Below are 22055 nucleotides of genomic sequence, written 5' to 3'. Positions count from 1 at the left end.
GGGAGTATGCAGGGTTAGGATGGGGCCATGTCTAGATCTTTGCAATAATAATATTAATCCCATTTCATGCTTTTCATTTTCAAAGCCCTGTCACAACATTAATTAATGAACCCTCCAAACACCTCAATGCAGTTTTATTTATTATTACTCCAGCCTGGAGATGGAGGGAAACTATAAAACTGGGAGAATGATGTTCAGTGCCGCTGGGTGTGAACCAGAAATGCCATGATTTTGTTCCATTCTGAAATGGAATGAGCACCAAAATATTGTAAAAAGCAAGAGAGGGTCCTGTGGCATCTTTAAGACTAACAGAAGCTTATGCTCCCAATACTTCTGTTAGTCTTAAAGGTGCCACAGGACCCTCTGCTGCTTTTTACAGATTCAGACTAACACGGCTCCCCCTCTGATACTTGACACCAAAATATTGAAATTTCCTGTGAACTAAATTCAGAAAAAATGGTTTGGGGTTGATTGAAACGTTTTGTTTTGATAAAATAAAAACGTTTTGTTAGGATTTTAAAACTTTTTTTAAAAAAATCATTTAAACACCATTAATTTTCTGCCAAAGAGTTATTTTGAAATTAAAAATGGAAACATGATGCTCCAAAAAATGTCAAAATGGGCCATTTCAACGTGATCAAAATGTTTTGTGTCATGGTGGTGGGGGGGGAGGGGGATTAAACAAAATTTCATCAGAATCAATACGTTTCTCTAAATGTGTCCTGTGACAGACCCAGACCAGTGGGGTACAGGAGTCTGGTAGAGGGCAAATATACTGGTCACTGGATGAGTAGTTTTCTGTTCCCTGAGTGACCAGAGCAGGGACTGCACTAGAGGAATCAGGAACCTGCTAGAACCAGTTAAGGTAGGCAGGTTAATTAGGACACCTGGAGCCAATTAAGAAGAAGCTGCTAGAATCAATTAAGGCAGGCTAATCAGGGCACCTGGGTTTTAAAAGGAGCTCACTTCAGTTTGTGGTGGGAGTGTGAGGAGCTGGGAGCAAGAGGCGCAAGGAGCTGAGAGTGAGAGGGTGTGCTGCTGGAGGACTGAGGGGCACAAGCGTAATCAGACACCAGGAGGAAGGTCCTGTGGTGAGACTAAGGAAGGTGTTTGGAGGAGGCCATGGGGAAGTAGCCCAGGGAGTTGTAGCTGTCATGCAGCTGTTACAAGAGGCACTATAGACAGCTGCAGTCCACAGGGCCCTGGGCTGGAACCTGGAGTAGAGGTTGGGCCCGGGTTCCCCCCAAACCTCCCAATTGACCTGGACTGTGGGTTCTTCCAGAGGGGAAGGTCTCTGGGCTGTTCCCCAACCCACATGGTGAATCTCTGAGGCAAGAAAATCCACCAATAAGCGCAGGACCCCCCCCCCCAAGATAGAGGAGGAACTTTGTCACAGTCCATTTGAACAAAAATGGCATTTTTCATCAAAAAAACACTTTGATGAAAAAATGGTGTCCAATGCTAATGCTCACCCACCTTTGGAAAGAGAACTTCATACAAGCCAAGTGTGCTGTCATTAAATACACCCCCAACTTGCTTTCCCCCCACATTCATTCAGATAAGAAAGTGGCTAATCCATGCCCTACCAAAAGGTCATATCCAGCTTCTCTTCCTACCAGAGGAGATGTGCTTCACCACTCTCCTAGTGAAACAGTGTTTCCTAATATCCAACCTAGACCTCCCCCACTGCAACTTGAGACCATTGCTCCTTGCTCTGTCATCTGCCACCACTGAGAACAGCTGAGCTCCATCCTCTTTGGAACCCCCCTTCAGGTTGTTGAAAGCAGCTATCAAATCCCCCCTCACTCTTCTCTTCTGCAGACTAAACAATCCCAGTTCCCTCAGCCTTTCCTCATAAGTCATATGCCCCAGCCCCCTGATCATTTTCGTTTCCCTCTGCTGGACTCTCTACAATTTGTCCACATCCTTTCTGTAGTGTGGGGCCCAAACCTGGACGCAATACTCCAGATGTGGCCTCATCATTGCCGAATAGAGGGGAAGAATCACTTCCCTCGACCTGCTGGCAATGCTCCTACTAATACAGCCCAATATGCCGTTAGCCTTCTTGGCAACGAGGGCACACTGCTGACTCAAATCCAGCTTCTCATCCACTGTAATCCCCAGGTCCTGTACTGCAGAACTGCTGCTTAGCCAATCAGTCCCCAGCCTGTAGCGGTGCATGGGATTCTTCCGTCCTAAGTGCAGGACTTTGCGCTTGTCCTTGTTGAACCTCATCAGATTTCTTTTGGCCCAATCCTCCAATTTGTCTAAGTCACTCTGCTTTGAGTTTGGTTTGCTTTGATCTGAGAATGTGCTGAGAGTCGGGTGACCAGATGTCCCGATTTTATAGGGACAGTCCCGATATTCGGGGCTTTGCCTTTTATGGGTGCCTATTACCCCCCACCCCCGTCCTGATTTTTCACACTTGCTCTCTGGTCACCTCGGCTGAGAGGGGAGAACTGTTTGCCCACAGCGGTAGCTCTGGGGCCCGAGGAGAAAAGACACGTCAGCAGTGGGAGAGGCTGCACCATTTCCATTCCCCAAGGAGATAACTCTGGCAGCTGTTACCCATGTCCCTTCCTGTGTGGAACTGACAGGGAGGCAGCACGGGCTGCGTCATTTCCAAGGTGCATCCTGACCTGTTTTCATGAGGAAAGACTAAGCATTAAGCAAAGAGAAATGTGTTATCAAACCATTGCCTCAGTCTCCGCAGAAAGATTTCCTCCCCTCCCCCCAACACACACACACACTGCATCCCACTGAGGAAGCTCCCACCCCAAAAGTCTTTGGTTTCTTTGCAGTTACGAGACCGTAAATCAAGCGGCAGCTCCCAGAGCAGCAGCGCAGTGGAGAAGAAGACAGGGGACTCTGCCCCAGCTGCGGCTAACAACCAAGGCAAATCCAAAGACTGCAACGGGCGAGTCATACCCAGGGTCATGCTGGAGCGCTCGGCGACGGTTGAGGAAGTATATACTGGTTATGTTTCCTCTCTCTGGTGCTGTCTGTGCATGGCGGGCTGGATTCATCTCTGCACTGCTGCAGAGCCCAGCAGAGGGACCAAGTGGGGAGAGGTTGGACTTGTCTGTCCTGGGGCTGAAGGGAGCCACTGTCCGAGGGCTGCTCCAACTTGTTCTGCTGGGCTGTAACAGTCCATCACAGCCATTGCAGCAAGCAGAACATCTGGGGCTAACACTCCAGCCAAGACCCTGTCCTGTCCCCAGCTCCAATCACTTCCCTTTTATACAGCTTTCAGCCTAGGACATCCCTCAGGAGACTAACGACCTGCCTTTACTGCAGCCATAGAGTCATCTGATGGTTTAAGGAGCTTCCCACAGTAGCCCCAGACCCATCTGGTTATTACCTACCTAGTTCTTCCTTTTAGTACAGCCCATGTTATTTGTTATGCTGCCCTCCCTCTAAGTGCATTTAACGGACTGCTGTGACCCATGTTCTCATACTATGACCTGCTCTCCTTTTTGTAGCCAAGTCCTGTGGATGAGCAAGGCAAGTCCGATCCTGATCACGTGCTAGCAGGCAGCCAAGACGGGCCTGGTCTCCAGCAGAGAGCAGAGAGCGCAGTCAGCATGATCTCTAACACCATGGAAGGTAGATTCCCGCCCTGATAAAGCAGGGGCTGTGCTGGGTACTGTTCAGCTGGAAAATGCCAAGCTGAGGACATGCTCCCATGTGCCACAGAGAGCTCAGTATGGATTGACTGTAACGCTGACAATCAATGTCAAATCCATAAAGACTCTGAGAAGCAAAAAGGATTTTCAGGACAAATGTTGCTTAATATAAACCAGAGAATAGGAACATAGGATTGGAAGGGACCTGTCGGGTCAGTGAGTGCGGCCCTCGCTATATCGCCCGCAACCCGACATATTATTCTGTGCATAAACTTAGCAAGCTCCATCTTAAAATTAGTGAGGTTGGCTTCCCCCACTGCGCCCACTGGGGTGGGGGTGAGGGGCTGTGCCAGACCCTCCCACCTCGGATGGTTAGAAATCTTCTTCTAATTTCTAGGCTAAATTTATTCCCAGACAGTTTTCTCCCCTTTAGTTCTTGTGCCAACATTCTCCCTCCCTGGGGTTCCCCCCAAGGTTTGCTATCAACACAATTCAGTGCTATCCCAGCTCCAATCTAGCTATGCTATGCTGTTCCCCTCTTCCCCATCCTTTGTCTGCTGCTTGTCTTAGATTGTAAGACTGTTTAGTGTAGGTCCATGTAGGTCCAATCTCCTCTAGTGCCTGGTCCCCCAAAGTAGCTGCTCAAGAAGTTGCTCCTTTAGCTTAGGTGACAGTAGTGCATGCTCTCCACAGAAGAGCGTGCTGTCAATCCCTGCTGATAACCTGTGAACAGTGCTTGTTGCCCAAGGCAGAGGCTGTGTATTTTGGTGGCTGTGGCCAGGATTCCAAAGAGATGAGAAAATGAGCACAGCGAGATTGCAAACAGTCATAATATCACTTCAAACCCCAGATTCATCTCTTAGCTCCTGGCCGCCTGGTTCCACGGCCAGGCCCACATGGGACGTTTTTCTTGACTCGAGTAAGATGTCCCATAGACTCCTCGGCAACGGTTTGCGTTATGGACCCAGCCAGAGCTGCTATTCAGTCTTTATAGCAAGTGCAGCCAGGAGTGATTCGGTGACTTCCTAAATAAAAGCGCACTCTATTCATTCACTGATTTACCCTCCTGGCTATAGCATGTCTCTTCGACGCCAGCCCTTAGCCAGTCCCATCTGTGAACATCAATAGGAAAGCTGCATGCTGGTCCAGCAAAGGCACTGTCAGTTCGGGCATTCCAGCTGACCCCACGTGCCCTGCGGGACGGGCCCCCATGAAGATAGCCAAGATCCAAAGCGCAGGAAAGGTCTGATAGACCAGGAATAGTTTATTCATTGACTCCTGGCCCTTTCCAGTCCTCTTGGGTTTAGTGGATCAGCTGCATTTCCCCTGGATCTGTTCCATCAGAGATGCAGCTGTTCAACAATCATTGGGGCTGGGCTATTCAGAGGCCCAAGGGAGTTAGGCACTCAGTTGCAGTGGCTGTCTCAGATTGTAAGCCACTTAGGGCAGGGATCATCTGTTTGTTCAGCACATAGCACAATAGGGTTCAGGGCCAGGAGTGGAGCTCCTGGTTGCAACGGTAATACAAATAAATATATAAATAACCAGTTCAGTGGGATTCGGGTACTGAACTCTCGGCTCATTTGGAAGCCCCAGCTTAGATCAGCTGCATTTTTGAATGTCAGCCCAGCCAAGCTGGGTTCAGACACTTTTCTCCACCAAGTTGTTTTCCTGTGCTGCGGTAGGAAACGTCACATCCTGGACAGGAGCAGACAGGTGTCTGCCAGTGGGTTTGCATACAGCCTAATGAACACATTCTCGAGGACGAAGATAATGCCTGTGTCCCACAGACGCCTGTGTTTCTGTTACACCTTCATGACGCCTACCACATCTGTGTGCCCCAAACAGTCCTTTGCACAACCATAACAAAGAGTTTGGCACCCTTTTGCACCCACTCTATGCCCAGTGTCCCAATGCACTAGTCTTGTTGCCACCACTAGACTGGATCAAGAATCCTCAGCCAAGCTCCCATCTGTTGACTTAGCATGTGACTCTTCTCTGGAGGCGCCTGGGCAATGACACGGGGTCTTTGTCTCTTGTTTTCAGAGCTAGAGGAAGCTCACCAGAAATGTCCGCCCTGGTGGTATAAATTCGCCCATACATTCCTGGTCTGGGACTGCTGCCCTCTCTGGCTGAAGCTGAAGGCGTTCGTACGGCTGATCGTGATGGACCCGTTTGTTGACCTGGGGATCACAATCTGCATTGTTCTCAACACGCTGTTCATGGCCATGGAGCACTACCCGATGACCGAAGAGTTTGAGAACGTGCTAACTGTGGGGAACCTGGTAGGAAATTGCCTGGCTTTGATTTTTCCATTGATCACCCTTTACAGCTCTGCTCCAGAGCTCGGCGAGGGACGTATGAGCAGTGACTGCGGGCGTGTGGACAGCCCCGTGCCGTACTGCAGGGACGGTGCTGAGCAGGGTTGGATTGCAGCGTGACTGCACCAACTCAAGGAAAGCTACCACGAGAGGCAGAAGGGGACCAGGGGCCACCCATTTCTCCTGCTGGAGCTTCCCTGGAGAAGCTCATGTGGCCTGACATCTCCTTGTCATCCTTGATGCAACTGTGCATCACAGCCCTGTGGGCGAGTCCCAGCCCACTGTAGGGAGCCTGGTCAAAAAGACCACTGCCAGCATGGGCAATTCCAAGTGAAGATGAGACCCCAGACAGCCAGGCTGTCCAAGGCACAGCCCTGAAGACTGGTCCTACCAGCCTGTTCTCTGCCCTGGCAAATCCTGGATGTCAGACACCGGCCTTGCTTGTTACCCGTCTGGGTGTTCACGTGGCTGTGCAGGTGGGATTTCCCAAGGAGTCGAAAGGAGATAGGCACCCAAATCCCACTGGAATCTGTGAAGTAAGCACCTAACTCCTGTTGGCTCCCTGGTAATCCCAAGCCTGAGAAGACTCCGTATTTGTCGCCTAGCTGTGATCTCCTCCCCAGCAAAGCCGGAGTCTGAGCCCAAGCCGCTTCTGTTTACATGTTGCGAGGTGTCCCCATGGCCCCGGGGGGCAAAATGATGATTTCATTCCCTTGTGTCTTCTGAATCGGGTATTTTCTCCTCGCTGGGCTGCACAGGGCCATTTGAACTCTTGCATCTGGACACGGGATCCTCTTAGCTGTCAGCAGAAGCAGGAGACTCCAAGGCACTTTGCTGGGTATGGGGGGGCCCTGCTGAGGGGCAAATGTTAACATTCCTGTAGCTCTTCACAGACCACTGGAACGTGCCACACAATTGCCATCCTGCCTGGGAATTTCACTGGGGCATGGCCAGCCCCCATCAAATTGCTAACTCCCCTTGGCTCCCCTGAACCCCAGGTTAAAATGTTGCCATACAGCGGAGGATGCATGTTTCACCCAGCCATGTTCTCACAAACTCAAGAGGCCAGTGAAGGCCCATCATTTTAAAGGGGGCTACTGATCCTGGTGGCCCTGCAGCCCACTCGTGAGGGTGTGGTACCGGTGGCCCTCTGCGCCCGATCTGCAGAGCAGGTCAGTCTGTTACAGCCCATTGTTTGTCGTAGCAAACCCAGACAAACTGGGGACCTCAAGAGCTGTCCCAGCTGGTGCTAAAGAGCTGGGCTGTAACAGGCTCATTTCCTCTGTGGATCAGGCACAGGGGGGGAGCTGTCAGGCACACATACCACTGTTTCTGGGAGCCTGTCTTGAGACCAATTGGTGTGATGCTCGGAGGCGCTGAGTGCCCGCAGCCCCACAAATGCCCTGGGGTCTGTGTGTGCCGTTCTTTGGAGAATCAGATTCTAGGCAGACAGATTGGAGGCCACTTTTGGAAATGCTGCAGCCTCAATAAACAGCCTGGAAGCTGGACCCCTGGCTCTCTGGGCAGGGCGCAGCACAGCGCAGCTCCCAGCTCATGCAGGGCTCAAGACAGCAGCCCCGGAAATCGATTCAGAACTGAGGGGCAGGGCGGCGAGAACAGCGTCCAAGTGTGACTGTAAGGGCAGACTCCTTGGGAACTGCCAGGTCCAGGCAACAGGAGGGGAAGGGAGCACCAGGCAGGAGGAGGAAGAAGGAGCGGTGAGACAGGAGGCTGGCGTTGGATAAGGGGGAGCAGGAGCAGGTGTAGCAGAGATGGAAGAAGACCGCGCTATGCTGGCCAAGAAGGTTGTGAGCTTGATGCCAAAGGTGAGAGACGACCAGGTGCCTGAGAGAATGGGGCACAACTGAGTGGTACAGCCAGGGGGCTCTGATCCCCGGGCCGAAGGAAATGTCATCTGGCATCAAGAGTGAGGAAGAGACCGTCCCAAAACGGCAAAGAGATGAGAAGCCAGCGCTGTGTGAGTGCGACGCTGGGTCTGGCTACACGGCATTTGGGGCGGGAGGGCAGGACAGGCAGACAGGCCTGAGCTAGATCTGATACGAGCCCAGCCCAGACCCTGGGCAGCTTGCCCGCACTAAGGCCTGTGCTGCCACGGCTTCATTGCTATTGGGCAATGCATGCCGCAGTCACCCCCCCATTGCAAGGTAGCCATATCCTGTACGTGGGTCACTGCAAAGCCTGCATTAGCTCCCCCTCCCTGCCCCGTGGCTTTCAGCGTGAGCAGAGCAGGCCTGCATTAGGTGCTACATGGCAGAGAGGCAAGCACCCAGCAATTCTTGTTGTCACCTTGCCGTAAGACCCAGGGGAGCCGAAGGGAACTGGGGTCAATATCTACCTGTTTCCCTTTGTGTGCACAACCCTTGCCATCTCACCCCCCAGAGCAGACTGTGCGTGTCCAGGCACCCTCTGTCCCTGGCTCTCCCTCCATGCAGGGGACCCAGTATGTTATGACTTCACTCCATTTCCCTTTGCATTGGAACATAAAGCAGGCCCCAACCTTCTCCGCCTTCCCTCACATGGCTAGGCTAGTCTCACTCCCAGAGCCCCTGTGCATAGCTGCTGAACGGACACGGCGTGGGGGCCAGCAGTCCTAGGCAGAATGACGCTAGTCACATACCGGCTTTGTATCTGATTTCATTCAGGAAATACAAGGGGATTAATAGACTATTGGGTTTAGCACAGTCTATCCACAAAACCAGCTCTGGCTTTTCCTTTAGTCTATTTACAATCCTCCTGCAGAGGTTAAGTCCAGGAGGACAGCGGGGGGTGGGAGAGGCAGAGAGCCCTGCCAGTGCCTTCCCCAGGCAGGGCTGTGCATGCAGAGAGAGTGAGCATGCTCCCAATGGCCTAAGCATCCACATTGCTGCTGCCAAGCACCCACTCGGCCTTGCCCCCGGCCTGCACCTCGTGCATGTCATTCGTGCCGTGGGAGCCCAGGGATTCAAACCATTCTCTCAAGGATCAGACCTCAGCACATTTGCAAACCGCTTGCCTGCAGCAGTGGAGCAGGATGTGATCCTGCTCCAGACCAAGGCCTGCCAGGGACCCCAGCTGCTCCTCACTCTCTCCCCTCCCATCCTGCTCCCCCCCCCGACCTTATGGAACTCCAGTGAAGGATGGTCCATGAATTCCGAGGTGGGGGAGCATGGCATGAAGCCAGCGCTTCCGCCCGCTGGTGGATTGCCCACGGGAGTTACATACACCGTGTGCCTAGACTCAGGGCACAGACGTGACTTTGTGGGTCATGACCGAAAGTTGGAGAGTTGGAATAAAACCTCTTCCTGCTGTAGACACTTGGGATGAGGAGGAGCAGCTGTAGACACTTGGGATGAGGGGGAAACCGGGTATTGAGCATGAGCGGAAAGGTCAGCTAGCCCACTAGCCCTTCAGAGACGGATTCGCCGATTTAAACGTATCAGAGATAGCTTCTCCCAGCCTCATGCAGCCGGATTCTCAGAGCTCGGTTACAGTTTGGGCACCAAAATCAGTGGCCAGATTTGCCAGAGCTCAGCACACTGGGGCACAGAACTCTTTTGAAAATCTGGCCCATGGTGACGGTAACGCTTGCTGCCATTTGAGTGCCAAACTCAGTCAGAACTGTAAGGGAAAGTGTTTGTCTCCAGCTCAGAAAGCAGCCGAATGGATTCCACAAGACCCACGCTCCCTCCCCTTCCCAGCAAACTCCCTTTTGGTCTGAGCCCAGGCAGAATCTCTGAAGAAAACCTTGTGGGAGAGAGAGGTAAGGGAGTTAGAATGAAGAGACCTTCTCGTTGGGCTCGCATGATCATCTTGTCTGACCTCCTGCCTAGCACAGACCAGCGGATTTCACCCAGGAATTCCTGCATCTGGCCCAGCACCCTGTGGCTCGACGAGACAATATGATTATAATCAGTCTGGCCGGTGAGGAGATGAAGCCCAGCAGGAGTCAAATACAAATGGAAACTAAAGTCAGCAAAATGAGCATTGCTAAGCTGAACACATGTCGTGTGTGCAACCTACCATCAGCCCAGCTCTGCACACCCAGAACTCAGGGCCATGAAATGCAAACACTTGTAGTAGGTGGCTAATTGTCACATAATTGCTACTGTACTGAGGTAATGCGATAATGCAGAGCATCGTTATAGTCCCAATAAGACAGTAATGTGTAAAAGCCAGATCACTTTACCCAGCAGCCGACCTCAGGAGGAATGACAGAGGCAGAGCGCTGGACAGGACCCCTGGGTTTCCTCCTGAGTTGAAAGTAACTTGAGGGTGCTACTTGGTCAACTGGATTTTATTTTGTTGTGACAACATCCCCGCATCCCAAGTATTTCTGAAGGCAATTGGTGGCAAAAGCGTTCACCCAGGGCTCACACACAATAGTGCTCTTTCTCCTGTTCCCAGTCAGCCCAGAGCTGCCGCATAGCAGCGACACTACCTTCGTTCGGGGTCTCCTGGAGCCCATTGCACTCCCACACGGCTTCCAGCGAAAGAACTCCAGTGCACTCGGCCTCTCTGGGCTCCCAGGAAGAGAATTCCAGGGCTCTGCGTCTCCTGAGGCTCTTGGACTATCTGCTTTAGTTTTACTTTTCCTGTGCTGTCATGCCTGGTGCGTGCCATTTTATGCTCTGCCGTTAGGGCCTGTCTACACTGCGCTCGGGGTGTGATGCACAGTGTGGAGACATAGCCGAGCTAGCTTTGTCTGAGTGACACTAGCAGTGCAGCGGCGGTAGCATGGGCAGCGGCTGCTCCACTCTGTCCCCAGGGGCCTGGGTGAGCAGGGCTAGCCCACGCCACCCTCCATGCTGCCACAGCTTCACTGCTATTATTACCTGAGGTAGCTTTCATCTAGCTAGAGAAGATACAAATGGCCACACTGGCTCAGACCAATGGTCCATCTAGCCCAGTAACCTGTCTGCCGACAGTAGGCAAAGGCAGTTGCTTCAGTGGGAGTGAACAGAACAGGGCAATTATAAGTGATCCATCTGCTGTCATGCACTCCCAGGGTCTGACAGTCAGAGGTTAGGGACCCCAGAGCGTGGGTTTGCATCCCTGCCCATCCTGGCTAATCATTGTTGGGCCTATCCTCCATGAACTTACCTAATTCTTTTTTTAACTCAGTTACACTTTGGTCCTTCACAACAGCCCCTGGCAAAGCTAGAGCGAAGCTGACTCGGATATGTTGATGCATGTTGCCGTCGCACCGCCCAACAGCAGTGCAGACAGACTCTCAGAGGCACAGCACCAAACTTGCAGCTCTTTAACCCTGGGCTGCTCTGGGAGTGACCGGCCCCCAGTGTAACTAGCCCCTGGAGGTCTGCTGTAAGTTACCTCCGCCCTGCCTGGGCTGCCTCGGAGGAGCTCTGCCATTGCTCAGAATCCCCACAGCGCTGTGTGCTCTGGCCCTGCCATTGGCCTGCCCCCATTGCCAGGGACCGCATGGGAGGAATTGTTCCCAGGTTGGGTAAGGGCCAAGGGGCTGTCGCAGGATGGAGCCTCCCTCTTCTGGATCTGTGCTGTTTCTATGCCCTCAGACGTGCTAAAACGCAAACCTGCTTTCCCATCCATGTGTGAGGCCGAGCCCTATGGCGAGCCCTGTGATCCCTATCATAACTGGGGACGGGGTGGGCGAGGGCTGGCCCAGTCCTGCCTTGTTCAGCACACCCCGAAACCAGCCTGGAGGCGATGCAGGAGATGGCCCTGAGCCCGTACTTTTACACAACAAAGTCAGGGGGAGCTGCGGCAGCACCTGTAGCTTTGGTCATATGCCCTGAAAGGAAAGGCACTGAATGTTCATGTGACGGGTGGTCAGCACCGGGGGCCAGAGTGCACTGCATTAAGGCCCCAAGCCAGGGTCCATTGGCAGCAGCGCAGACTCTGTAGGCTTTGGATCAGGCCCTCTTGTGCCGTGGCATGATCTCAGTCAGCTGCCCACTGCTGCTTTCTATGCCGGGGTGGGCTCTGGTGCTAGATCCCCCTTGGGCCCATCCCCCTCCCTCGGGGCACTGTGATGTGCAGATTGTGTGATGAGCACTAACGGGGTCTGTTTTCAAAGGTCTTCACTGGGATCTTCACCGCGGAGATGGTGCTAAAGCTCATAGCCCTGGATCCCTACGACTACTTCCAGCAGGGGTGGAACATATTTGACAGCATCATTGTCACCCTGAGCTTGGTGGAGCTGGGCCTGGCCAATGTGCAGGGGCTCTCTGTGCTCCGATCCTTCCGCCTGGTAGGTTGCCCAGTGGCTCTGCTGTGCTGAGGGGCTTCATGGCAAGTGCCATATCCAGAGAAGGGTCATTTCTAACTCCCGGGCGGTGACGCTCACTGAATCACATTGGGTTCAAAGATCAGGCTGATGCAGCCCAGGTCGAACGTTCCGCGTGCCCTGGCGGAGCTGTTAGCATGGCGGGTGCGAGGAAGGCATGTCTGTACTGTCCATTTTAGATGAAATGGCAACAGCAGCTCCCCTAGCCTTATTGGGGCAGTAGCTAAACTCACAGGGACATCTGCATTCCCTCTGAGCTAATATAGGAACAGCCAGGCTGGCTGGATCAGACCCGAGGTCCGTCCAGACCAGTGTCCTGTCTCTGTCAGAGGCCAGCACCAGATGCTACAGTGAAAGATGCAGGAAGCCATGCAGAAGGTAGTTAGCTATCTGCCCCATGACAGTTTCCTCCTAACCCACAGTGGTTAGAGGTTGGGTTAGGCGTGGAAGCTTTGTACCCCTTCCAAAACACTTGTGTTTTTAGTATTTACCACTGTCACTCTGGATACTATTTGAATGCTATCACTCAGAATCCTGCATCCTCTTGATGTCAGTGATATCTTGTGGCAATGAGTTCCACAGGCCAATCAAGGTTTCTGTTTCCATCTCCTTGCAGTTGCGTGTTTTCAAGCTTGCCAAGTCCTGGCCAACCCTCAGCATGCTCATAAAGATCATCGGCAACTCCGTGGGGGCTCTAGGAAACCTCACCCTGGTACTGGCCATCATCGTCTTCATCTTTGCCGTGGTGGGCATGCAGCTGTTTGGGAAGAGCTATAAGGAGTGCGTGTGCAAGATCTCTCTGGACTGCACGCTGCCCCGCTGGCACATGCACGACTTCTTCCATGCCTTCCTCATCATCTTCCGCATCCTGTGCGGGGAGTGGATCGAGACCATGTGGGACTGCATGCAGGTGGCTGGCCAGCCCATGTGCCTCATTGTCTTCTTGATGGTCATGGTCATCGGGAACCTCGTGGTGAGTTGCTGGTTCATGGTAGCGTCCGTTGATAAAATGGGACCAAAGGGAGAGCAATGGATACTGGGTTAGATGGATCTTTGGTCTGACCCAGTATGGCCATTCTTATGTTCCTGTGTTCTTATCTGAAATCCATGTAAGGAAGACGCCCAAGCCATCAAATACTCGCTCTCGGCTCCTCACTCTCTAGCTGCCCAGCCACCAGTTAGTATTGTTATTAGGATAAACATATCCAAGGCGCCATCCCTACAGGATCTGTGCCCCATTACAAATGTACAGAAGTACAACAGTCCTGCATTACTTATCTGACAGTAGCCCATATAGGCACCAGCTGAGGTTTAGGCCCATTGCGCTAGCTGCTGTACAAACACAGAGCAAAAGACAGTCCCTGCTTTGAAGAGCTTACAATTCAAACAAAGAGAGGGAAAGCTAAGGCACAGGGAGACAGGACTTGCCAATGTCCTAGAGAAAGAACCAGGACTAGGGTGGTATATATGGCGATACCATCTATTGGTGGGGAGGGATAGCTCAGTGGTTTGAGCATTGGCCTGCTAAACCCAGGGTTGTGAGTTCAATCCTTGAGGGGGCCATTTAGGGCTCTGGGGCAAAAATCTGTCTGGGGATTGCTCCTGCTTTAAGTAGGGGGTTGGACTAGATGACCTCCTGAGGTCCCTTCCATCCCCATGATATACCTATCTCATAGAGCTGAAAGGTCATTGAGTCTAGCCCCCTGCCTTCACTAGCAGGACCAAGTACTGATTTTGCCCCAGATCCCTAAGTGGGCCCCCTCAAGGATTGAGCTTACAACCCTGGGTTTAGCAGGCCAATGCTCAAACCACTGAGATATCTCTCTCCTGGTAGAACCAAGACTAGAACTTAGGGCTCCATCCCATGACCACACCACCTAACTCCTGCCCTGTGCTCCAGGCTGTTTATTTCTAGCAGCACTTGACTGGGGCCATGTTGCAGCGTTGGCTTGTGGGCGAAAGGGCGTGGCAATCTCAAGACTGGATGCTTTTCTAGAAGATCTGCTCTAGGAATGTATTCTGGGTCAGTCCCCTGGCCTGGGCTATACAGGTGATCACAACAGTCCCTTCTGGTCTTGGAATCTAATGGCAGGAGTTTGGGGCATTACCCCTTGGGGGCAGGACTCTGGCTCAGCTGCTCAGGACCAGCAGCGGATTCCACAGCCCAGGGAATGCCCTGCCTCCCGCCTCCTCAGGTTTGCCCCTGGGCTCTGTTGATCTCCATGTCCCTGTTGAACAGAGCTTTGGGGGCGGCACACAAGGAGAGGCTGTGTCTCAGAGTGCCTGGCTTCAGTCCACGTATGGGTAGACAAAAGCGCTGTAAGGGGCCTGGCAGCTTTTGGGCAGCCCCCATCCAACAGCTGGGTGTGTGCACGATGGCTAGGGCTGGGGAGGGGTCTAGTCTGTTTTGCAGGGGGGGATGGTGGACTTTGGGGCAAGGGTGGCTAGAAGTGGACTCTGGGGCAGAAAAGAACATCCCATGAGCAGTTGTTCCCTCCCCTCTGCGCCCCCTGGGTGAATTTTAAAGCCTACCTGCCCCTTTTTGTGACCTCTTGTGGTGAGGCAGATGAGTGCGTCCCCGTGTCTATTTCCACCAAGCCCCTTTGTCTGGGTGGTCTCTTTGTGCTCATCTTCACCAAGCTGGGTCTTCCCGGACCATCCCTCTTCTGGTAGGGCACCGAGGTTCCTGGTTTCATCCAGCCTGGGTGTTTCGTTTGTGCCATTCCCCAGCCTCTCCTCTAGCAAAAGCAACGGAGGCTCCATCTGCTCTAAACGTTCTCTCAAGCTGCTGGGCACATCACGTGGCAGGCGGGTGCTGTGGTTTAAAGCTAGGCCTGGATTGTATCCTCTGGGTGTAGCTCACTTCATCAGTTCCCTGCCACTGCAGGGGCCTTCAACATTGGCACATCTCAGTCCCTTCTATTTTCTGCCTGGGGCACACAATACCTTAGTCTCCAGTGGGCTGTGATATTTTGGTTTAATTTTGGTTACTGGGTTCAGCATGCGGGTGCTGGGTGGTGTCAGTGACCTGCGATGCATAGGAGGTCAGACTGGATAATTTGGTGGTCCCTTGTGGCCTTAAACTCTGTGATATCCCTGTGACCCGAGGTGCTTAGAGTAGCCCACACTGGAAATGCCAAGGCCAAGGCAGGCTTCAAAAAGGAGAGCTGATTCCCCCAAAACTGGTGGTTAACACTGTAGTTAAATTCACCAACCAGTCGCAGACTGTGCCCCTGATCCCCCACACTGGTTATCAAGAAATCACACAGCCCCCTTTATTACATTCCAGTCACCAGCTCACAATCAGCAAATTGGTTTGGATCTTACCCAAACTGCCACGCTGCCAGCCAATCCTTTAGTATCTAAAACTAACAGTTTTATTCAGGGCCGGCTCCAGGCACCAACGAAGGAAGCAGGTGCTTGGGGCAGCCAATACAAAGGGGCGGCACTCTGTCCACCATTGGGGCAGCCCATCTGGGTCTTCGGCGGGAATTCGGCGGCGGGTCCCTCAGTCCCTCACCTTGAGCTGCTGCCAAAGTGCCACCGAAGAGGAAGAGAGGGAGCGAAGGACCCACTGCCGAACTGCCGCCGAAGAATGGTGCTGCCGCTGATCTGCCTTTTTTTTTTCCCCGCCGCTTGGGGCGGCAGAAAACCTAGAGCTGGCCCTGGTTTTATTGTAAAAGAAAAGAACGAGAAAAGAGTTGTTAAATAGTCAAGCAATCAGATACATATATATGACTTCAGAGTCCACATATCAGGTTCTTAGCAGCATTGGTGAGTTTGCTGGCTTGTGAAGTCCCTCTGGAACACATCCACAGCTTGGATAGGTCTGTCAGTCCTTCGTTCAAAGCTTCAGTTTGTAGAGAAGTTACTCGAGAGCTGAGAAGCAGGATTGAAGATGAAAAGGAGGTGATGCAGCTGCCTTTTTATATCTTTGCCAATTGTCATGTGGCTTGTGCATCCTTTGTCCCAAACACAAGCTCACAGCACATGGCATGGAAGAGCACATGGAGTCCCATGTCCACGGCCATGTCCTGCTGATTCATAGGCATAGCCCCTGGCTTCTCTCAATGGGTTCATTGTATAGATGATTTCCCATGATGGGCTATCGAACAGGCTGGACAGTGCTGATGCCAATCTGTCTGTGGGTGTCACCCAGCTGCACAGCACAAGTTTGAGATATCAATATACCACACATATTTATAACTCATGATACAAAGATGATACATTCATATAAGCGTATAGAATCATAGAAGATTAGGGTTGGAACAGACCTCAGAAGGTCATCTAGTCCAACCCCCTGCTCAAAGCAGGACCAACCCCAACTAAATCATCCCAGCCGGGCTCTGTCAAGCCGGGCCTTAAAAACCTCTAAAGATGGAGAGTCCACCACCTCCCTAGGGAACCCATTCCAGTGCTTCACCACCCTCCTAATATTCAACCTAGACCTCCCCCACTGCAACTTGAGACCATTGCTTCTTGTTCTGTCATCTGCCACCACTGAGAATAGCCGAGCTCCATCCTCTTTGGAACCCCCCTTCAGGTAGTTGAAAGCTGCTATCAAATCCCCCCTCACTCTTCTCTTCTGCAGACTAAATAAGCCCAGTTCCCTTAGCCTCACATCGTAAGTCATGTGCCCCAGCTCCCTAATCATTTTCGTTGCCCTCCGCTGGACTCTCTCCAATTCGTCCACATCTTTTCTGTAGCGGGGAGTCCAAAACTGGACTCAATACTCCAAATGTGGCCTCACCAGTACCAAATAGAGGGGAATAATCACTTCCCTCGATTTGCTGGCAATGCTCCTAGTAATGCAGCCCAATATGCCGTTAGCCTTTTTGGCAACAAGGGCACACTGCTGACTCATATCCAGCTTCTTGTCCACTGTAATCCCCAGGTCCTTTTCTGCAGAACTGCTTCCTAGCCTCTCGGTCCCCAGTCTGTAGCAGTGCCTGGGATTCTTCCGTACTAAGTGCAGGACTCTGCACTTGTCCTTGTTGAACCTCATCAGATTTCTTTTGGCCCAATCCTCCAATTTGTCTAGGTCACTCTAGATCCTATCCCTAACCTCCAGAAAATCTACTTCTCCCCGCAGCTTAGTGTCATCCGGGAACTTGCTGAGGGTGCAATCCATCCCATCATCCTAATCATTAATGAAGATGTTGAACAAAACCATCCCCAGGACCGACTCCTGGGGAACTCCACTTGATACCGGCTGCTAACTAGACATCGAGTCGTTGATCACTACCCATTGAGCCTGATGATCCAACCAGCTTTCTATCCATCTTATAGTCCATTCAGCCAATCTATTCTTTTTTAACTTGCTGGCAAGAATACTATGGGAGATTGTATCAAAAGCTTTGCTATAGTCAAGATATATCATGTCCACCACTTTCTCCATATCCACAGAGCCAGTTATCTCATCATAGAAGGCAATCAGGTTGGTCAGGCATGACTTGCCCTTGGTGACTGTTCCTGATCACCTTCCTGTCCTCCAAGTGCTTCAAAATGGATTCCTTGAGGACCTGCTCCATGATGTTTCCAGGAACTGAGGTGATGCTGTATTTCCCCAGATTCTCCTTCTTCCCTTTTTAAAGATGGGCACTGTATTTGCTTTTTTCAATCATCTGGGACCTCTCCTGATCGCCACTAGTTTTCAAAGATAATGGCTAATGACTCTGCAATCACATCAGCCAACTCCCTCAGCACCCTTGGATGCATTAGATCTGGACCCATGGACTTGTGGATGTCCAGCTTTTCTAAATAGTCCTTAACCTGTTCCTTCACCACTGAGGGCTGCTCATCTCCTCCCCATACTGTGTTGCCCAGTGCAGCAGTCTGGGAGCTGATCTTGTCTGTGAAGACCGAGGCAAAAAAAAGCATTGAGTACTTCAGCTTTTCCACATCACCTGTCACTAGGTTGCCTCCCCCATTCAGTAAGGGTCCCACACTTTCCTTGACCGTCTTCTTGTTGCTAACATACCTGTAGAAACCCTTCTTGTTACCCTTCACAGTCCTTGCTAGCTGTAACTCCAGTTGTGCTTTGGCCTTCCTGATTACACCCCTGCATGCTTGAGCAATATTTTTATACTCCTCCCTAGTCATCTGTCCAAGTTTCCACTTCTTGTAAGCTTCCTTTTTGGGTTTAAGCTCACTGAAGATTTCACTGTTAAGCCAAGCTGGTCGCCTGCCATATTTGCTATTCTTTCTGCACATTGGGATGCTTTGTTCCTGTGCCCTCAATAAGGCTTCTTTAAAATACAGCCAGCTCTCTGGGTTCCTTTCCCCCTCATATTAGCCTCTCATGGGTTCCTGCCCATCAGTTCCCTGAGGGAGCCAAAGCCTGCTTTTCTGAAGTCCAGAGTCCGTATTCTGCTGCTCTCTTTTCTTCCTTTTTTCAGGATCCTGAACACAACCATCTCCTGGTCACTGCTGCCCAGGTTGCCACCCACTTCTACTTCCCCTCCCAATTCTTCCCTGTTTGTGAACAGCAGGTCAAGAGGAGCACGGCCCCTAGTTGGTTCCTCCAGCACTTGCACCAGGAAGTTGTCCCCAACACTCTCCAAAAGCTTGTCTGTGCACTGCTGTATTGCTCTCCCAGCAGATGTCAGGGTGATTGAAGTCCCCCATGAGAACCAGGGCCTGTGATCTGGAAACGTCTGTTGTTTGAAGAAAGCCTCGTCTATCTCATCCTCCTAGTCTGATGGTCTATAGCAGACGCCCACCACGACATCACCCTGGTTGCTCTCACCTCTAAACTTAACCCAAAGACTCTCAACAGGCTTTTCTCCAGTTTCATACTGGAGCTCTGAGCAATCATACTTCTCTCTTACATATAAACAAGCTTATCGTGTTTAGGAAATCATACCTTTTCCACGGTTACCTTACGTGGCATATCTGGTATAAGAGTCATTGCAATTTGGTATTGATAATATTATAAATGGTCGCCCATATTCCATACAGCATCACCATCCCCCCGAGGCACTAGATACCTTTGCAATGGGCAGGTCCTTCCCTACCTTCCCTTCCCTCCGCTCTTGAGCTGGGCGAGTTCCAGCTTTTCTCACTTACTGGGCGAACTGAAATGGTTTTTTTTAAAAGGCATTCTGGATGAAACCAAAATGATACATTTTTGGTTTTTTGGGCTGAAACAAAACTCCAAATGATTTACTCTGGGGTCAAATGAACCATTTCATTTAATTTTCAAAGGGTTTGAAATGTTTGCGATATTTTTTAAACAAAATGTAGGTCAACATTGAAACGAAACGGCTTTCCGAAGTGACATGTTGAAATGTTTCGTTTGGACATTTACAGGTTTTTCCATTTTGTTTCGGCAGAAACTAGTCACTGAATTCGACCTAAAATTGCATTTTTTGGTAAAAAAACGATTAGCACAGAAATGTCACCTGCTCTCCTTCCCACCCTCATCCACATGACAAATCCTGACACCTCCCCAATACACCCTGTATTTCCCCTCATTTTCCTCCTCTCCACAGCGCCCCCTTCTGTTGGATTTCCACACGGGAGCCGTGCAGCCAGAGGCTGCATCTCCTCCGCCCCCTTGTTTACCTCCCTCGATGACCGAGCTGCTCACTTCTCTGATACCATTCCTGAATTGCACATGTAACCCCTAAGTTCCAGGGAAGTGTGAAATCCTTTCTAACCTTGGTCCCCTTCTACCCGCTGGCTTTGAAAGTTATTTTACTGGCTGCATGGGTCCTGTTCTCTCCTCCAAAGGAGCAAGGCGGCAGCAGGCATCCTGGTGGCTTGTCTAATTGCTTCTATTACTTCTCAGAATTGTGTAAGCCTGTTGGAATTCACTTTGAAAACTATCTAGGAGAGAGCTGACTGCATCTCCTTCTGCGTCACGGCACTTTGTGGGCATCACTAAAGATGTTCCTGCCATCCTGGGGCCCCCACAGCTCCCCGGGGGCCAAATTCAACCCTGGTATAAGAGGGCAGAAGGCCCTGGAGGCCAGTGGGGTTGGGCAGCTCTGGGATCTGTCAGTGTGGCTGAGCTCACCTCCAGGATGGAAAGTCACAGCTCAGGTTCCATGCCAGGCACAGCCCCAGAGCTGGCCGGTGGATCAGTGCGAGACAGGGTGTGAGATGCATAACGAGCGCCATCAGGCCTGGGTGCTGACACTGCAGAGGGCAGTGCTGGAGGCAGGGGAGGGGCTGCAATGTCATGGCTTTTCCTGAATCCTGAATTTCGATTCACTGGTTTGTGCCTTATTACTGCATGGAGAGGGGGCAGGATGCCCCTTCCCCAGGTTGCAGAGTGCTCACACTGAAGCCCCATAAGGTGACCAGATAGCAAGTGTAAAAAATCGGGACGAGGGTGAGGGGGTAATAGGTGGCTATATAAGAAAAAGCCCCCCAAATTGGGACTGTCCCTATAAAATCGGGACATCTCGTCACCCTAAGCCCCACTAGCAATCAACCTGATTTCCCGTGGGAGACCAAGCCTCAGAGGGTGGCTGCTCCGCGCTTAAGACCCACAACAGCCCACCGAGCTCGAGCAGCCACTTCTGCAGAGTCCCAGGGAAAGGGGCGCAGCCTGGGCTGTGCGTAGGGAAATCAGCCCAGTACTGTGTTTCAGGTCCTGGAGCATAAACCAGGTGATGTATAAACTAAGCATTCTGGCTACAGTGATGTATATTTATGGAGCCCTCCCCCCAGATAATGCCATTGCCCTTTACTAGTAATGACACTTTGGGCATTTCCTTTGGCATTATTAAAGGGGGAAGGGAGGAAGTCACTCAGGTGACAAGGTAATCAACTCCTGCCGAAACACTCCGGAGACAACGGCAACAGAAATGATTAGCTGTAATTGGTACTTAACGTGAGTATTAAACTGGTGTGGTCCCCGGGATTTATTTAAAGACTCTGTTTAAGTCATATGGCATGAGCCATGCGAAAACAGCAGTGACCTTGAATAGCAGCTAATTCCCTTCTCAAATGTGCTCCTGGCACCGGGAGGCACAAACATCAACAGCTGTGGGGGCTGGACTGGAGGGGTCAGTTTTTCACAGCAAATGCATTTCACGTTCTGGGCGATGCTGCTGTACCCTCAAAAAGAACAGGAGTCCTTGTGGCACCTTAGAGACTAACAAATTTATTAGAGCATAAGCTTCCGTGGGCTACAGCCCACTTCTTCGGATGCTGTACCCTGTAAAGCACCAGCCGCTCCCATTGCGCAGCGAGGCTAGCCTTTCTCTGGGGAGGGTCAGAGTCGCTGGATTCGGCCCCATGCACGATACTGGTGCAAAAGCTGTGGTTGGACCAATTAGCTCTTTGTGCAATGGGGCGTCCTCTGGAGCGAAGACGATGGTGGGAATGCAGCCAGTGCAATATGGGACTGAGGCAGGGCATCCCATGAGAGGGTCCGTGCGTAGGGCCCCATGGTCTTCACTACTGCGCAGTGTGGAGGGGAGCAATCACCAGTAGATTAGGGCCTGGGGCACCGCTCCTTAGCCCCCAAAGCTCCACCCAAGGTGATGAGTCAAGACAAGGATGGTGGGAAGTCATGGAGCTTGCTCCCATTAGGTTAATTCAGGATTTTTGAATGCTAGGGGTTGCCAGGAGTGCAGATCCATAAAGAAACAGATGAATGCATGAATTGGATGGTTCTGTGCCCAGTGCAAGGAAAAGCCTCTTTGTACCAAAAGGTTCATGCAACATTCACCTGTTTTGAAAACTCTCACACTTTCAGTCTCCCATGGATGACCCAGGGCGGTCCTTGAGCACTGCAGCATTACCAACTCTCCCGAGTTGAGTTATCATGAGTCTCACGCTATTGGTTTTGGTTTTGTAAGCTCCAGCTTCTGGAGTCACGTGAGTCCA

The 22055-nt window shown here is 51.6% G+C and overlaps 1 protein-coding gene across 1 annotated transcript in view; it reads left to right on the top strand.

Moving 5' to 3' along the window:
• Positions 1-22055, top strand: part of SCN4A (sodium voltage-gated channel alpha subunit 4) — a 104067-nt gene that overhangs the window by 24965 nt on the left and 57047 nt on the right. Inside the window, exons 7-11 of the mRNA XM_034756257.1 lie at positions 2802-2966; positions 3483-3606; positions 5673-5911; positions 12003-12176; positions 12829-13185. Coding sequence (XP_034612148.1) covers positions 2802-2966; positions 3483-3606; positions 5673-5911; positions 12003-12176; positions 12829-13185 — 1059 coding nt within the window. The remainder of the gene's footprint in view (positions 1-2801; positions 2967-3482; positions 3607-5672; positions 5912-12002; positions 12177-12828; positions 13186-22055) is intronic.

Source organism: Trachemys scripta, chromosome 23, assembly GCF_013100865.1.
Source record: "Trachemys scripta elegans isolate TJP31775 chromosome 23, CAS_Tse_1.0, whole genome shotgun sequence".
NCBI lineage: Eukaryota > Metazoa > Chordata > Testudines > Emydidae > Trachemys > Trachemys scripta.
The sequence above is the reverse complement of the archived record's forward strand: the minus strand, read 5'-3'. Positions and strand labels throughout refer to the sequence as shown.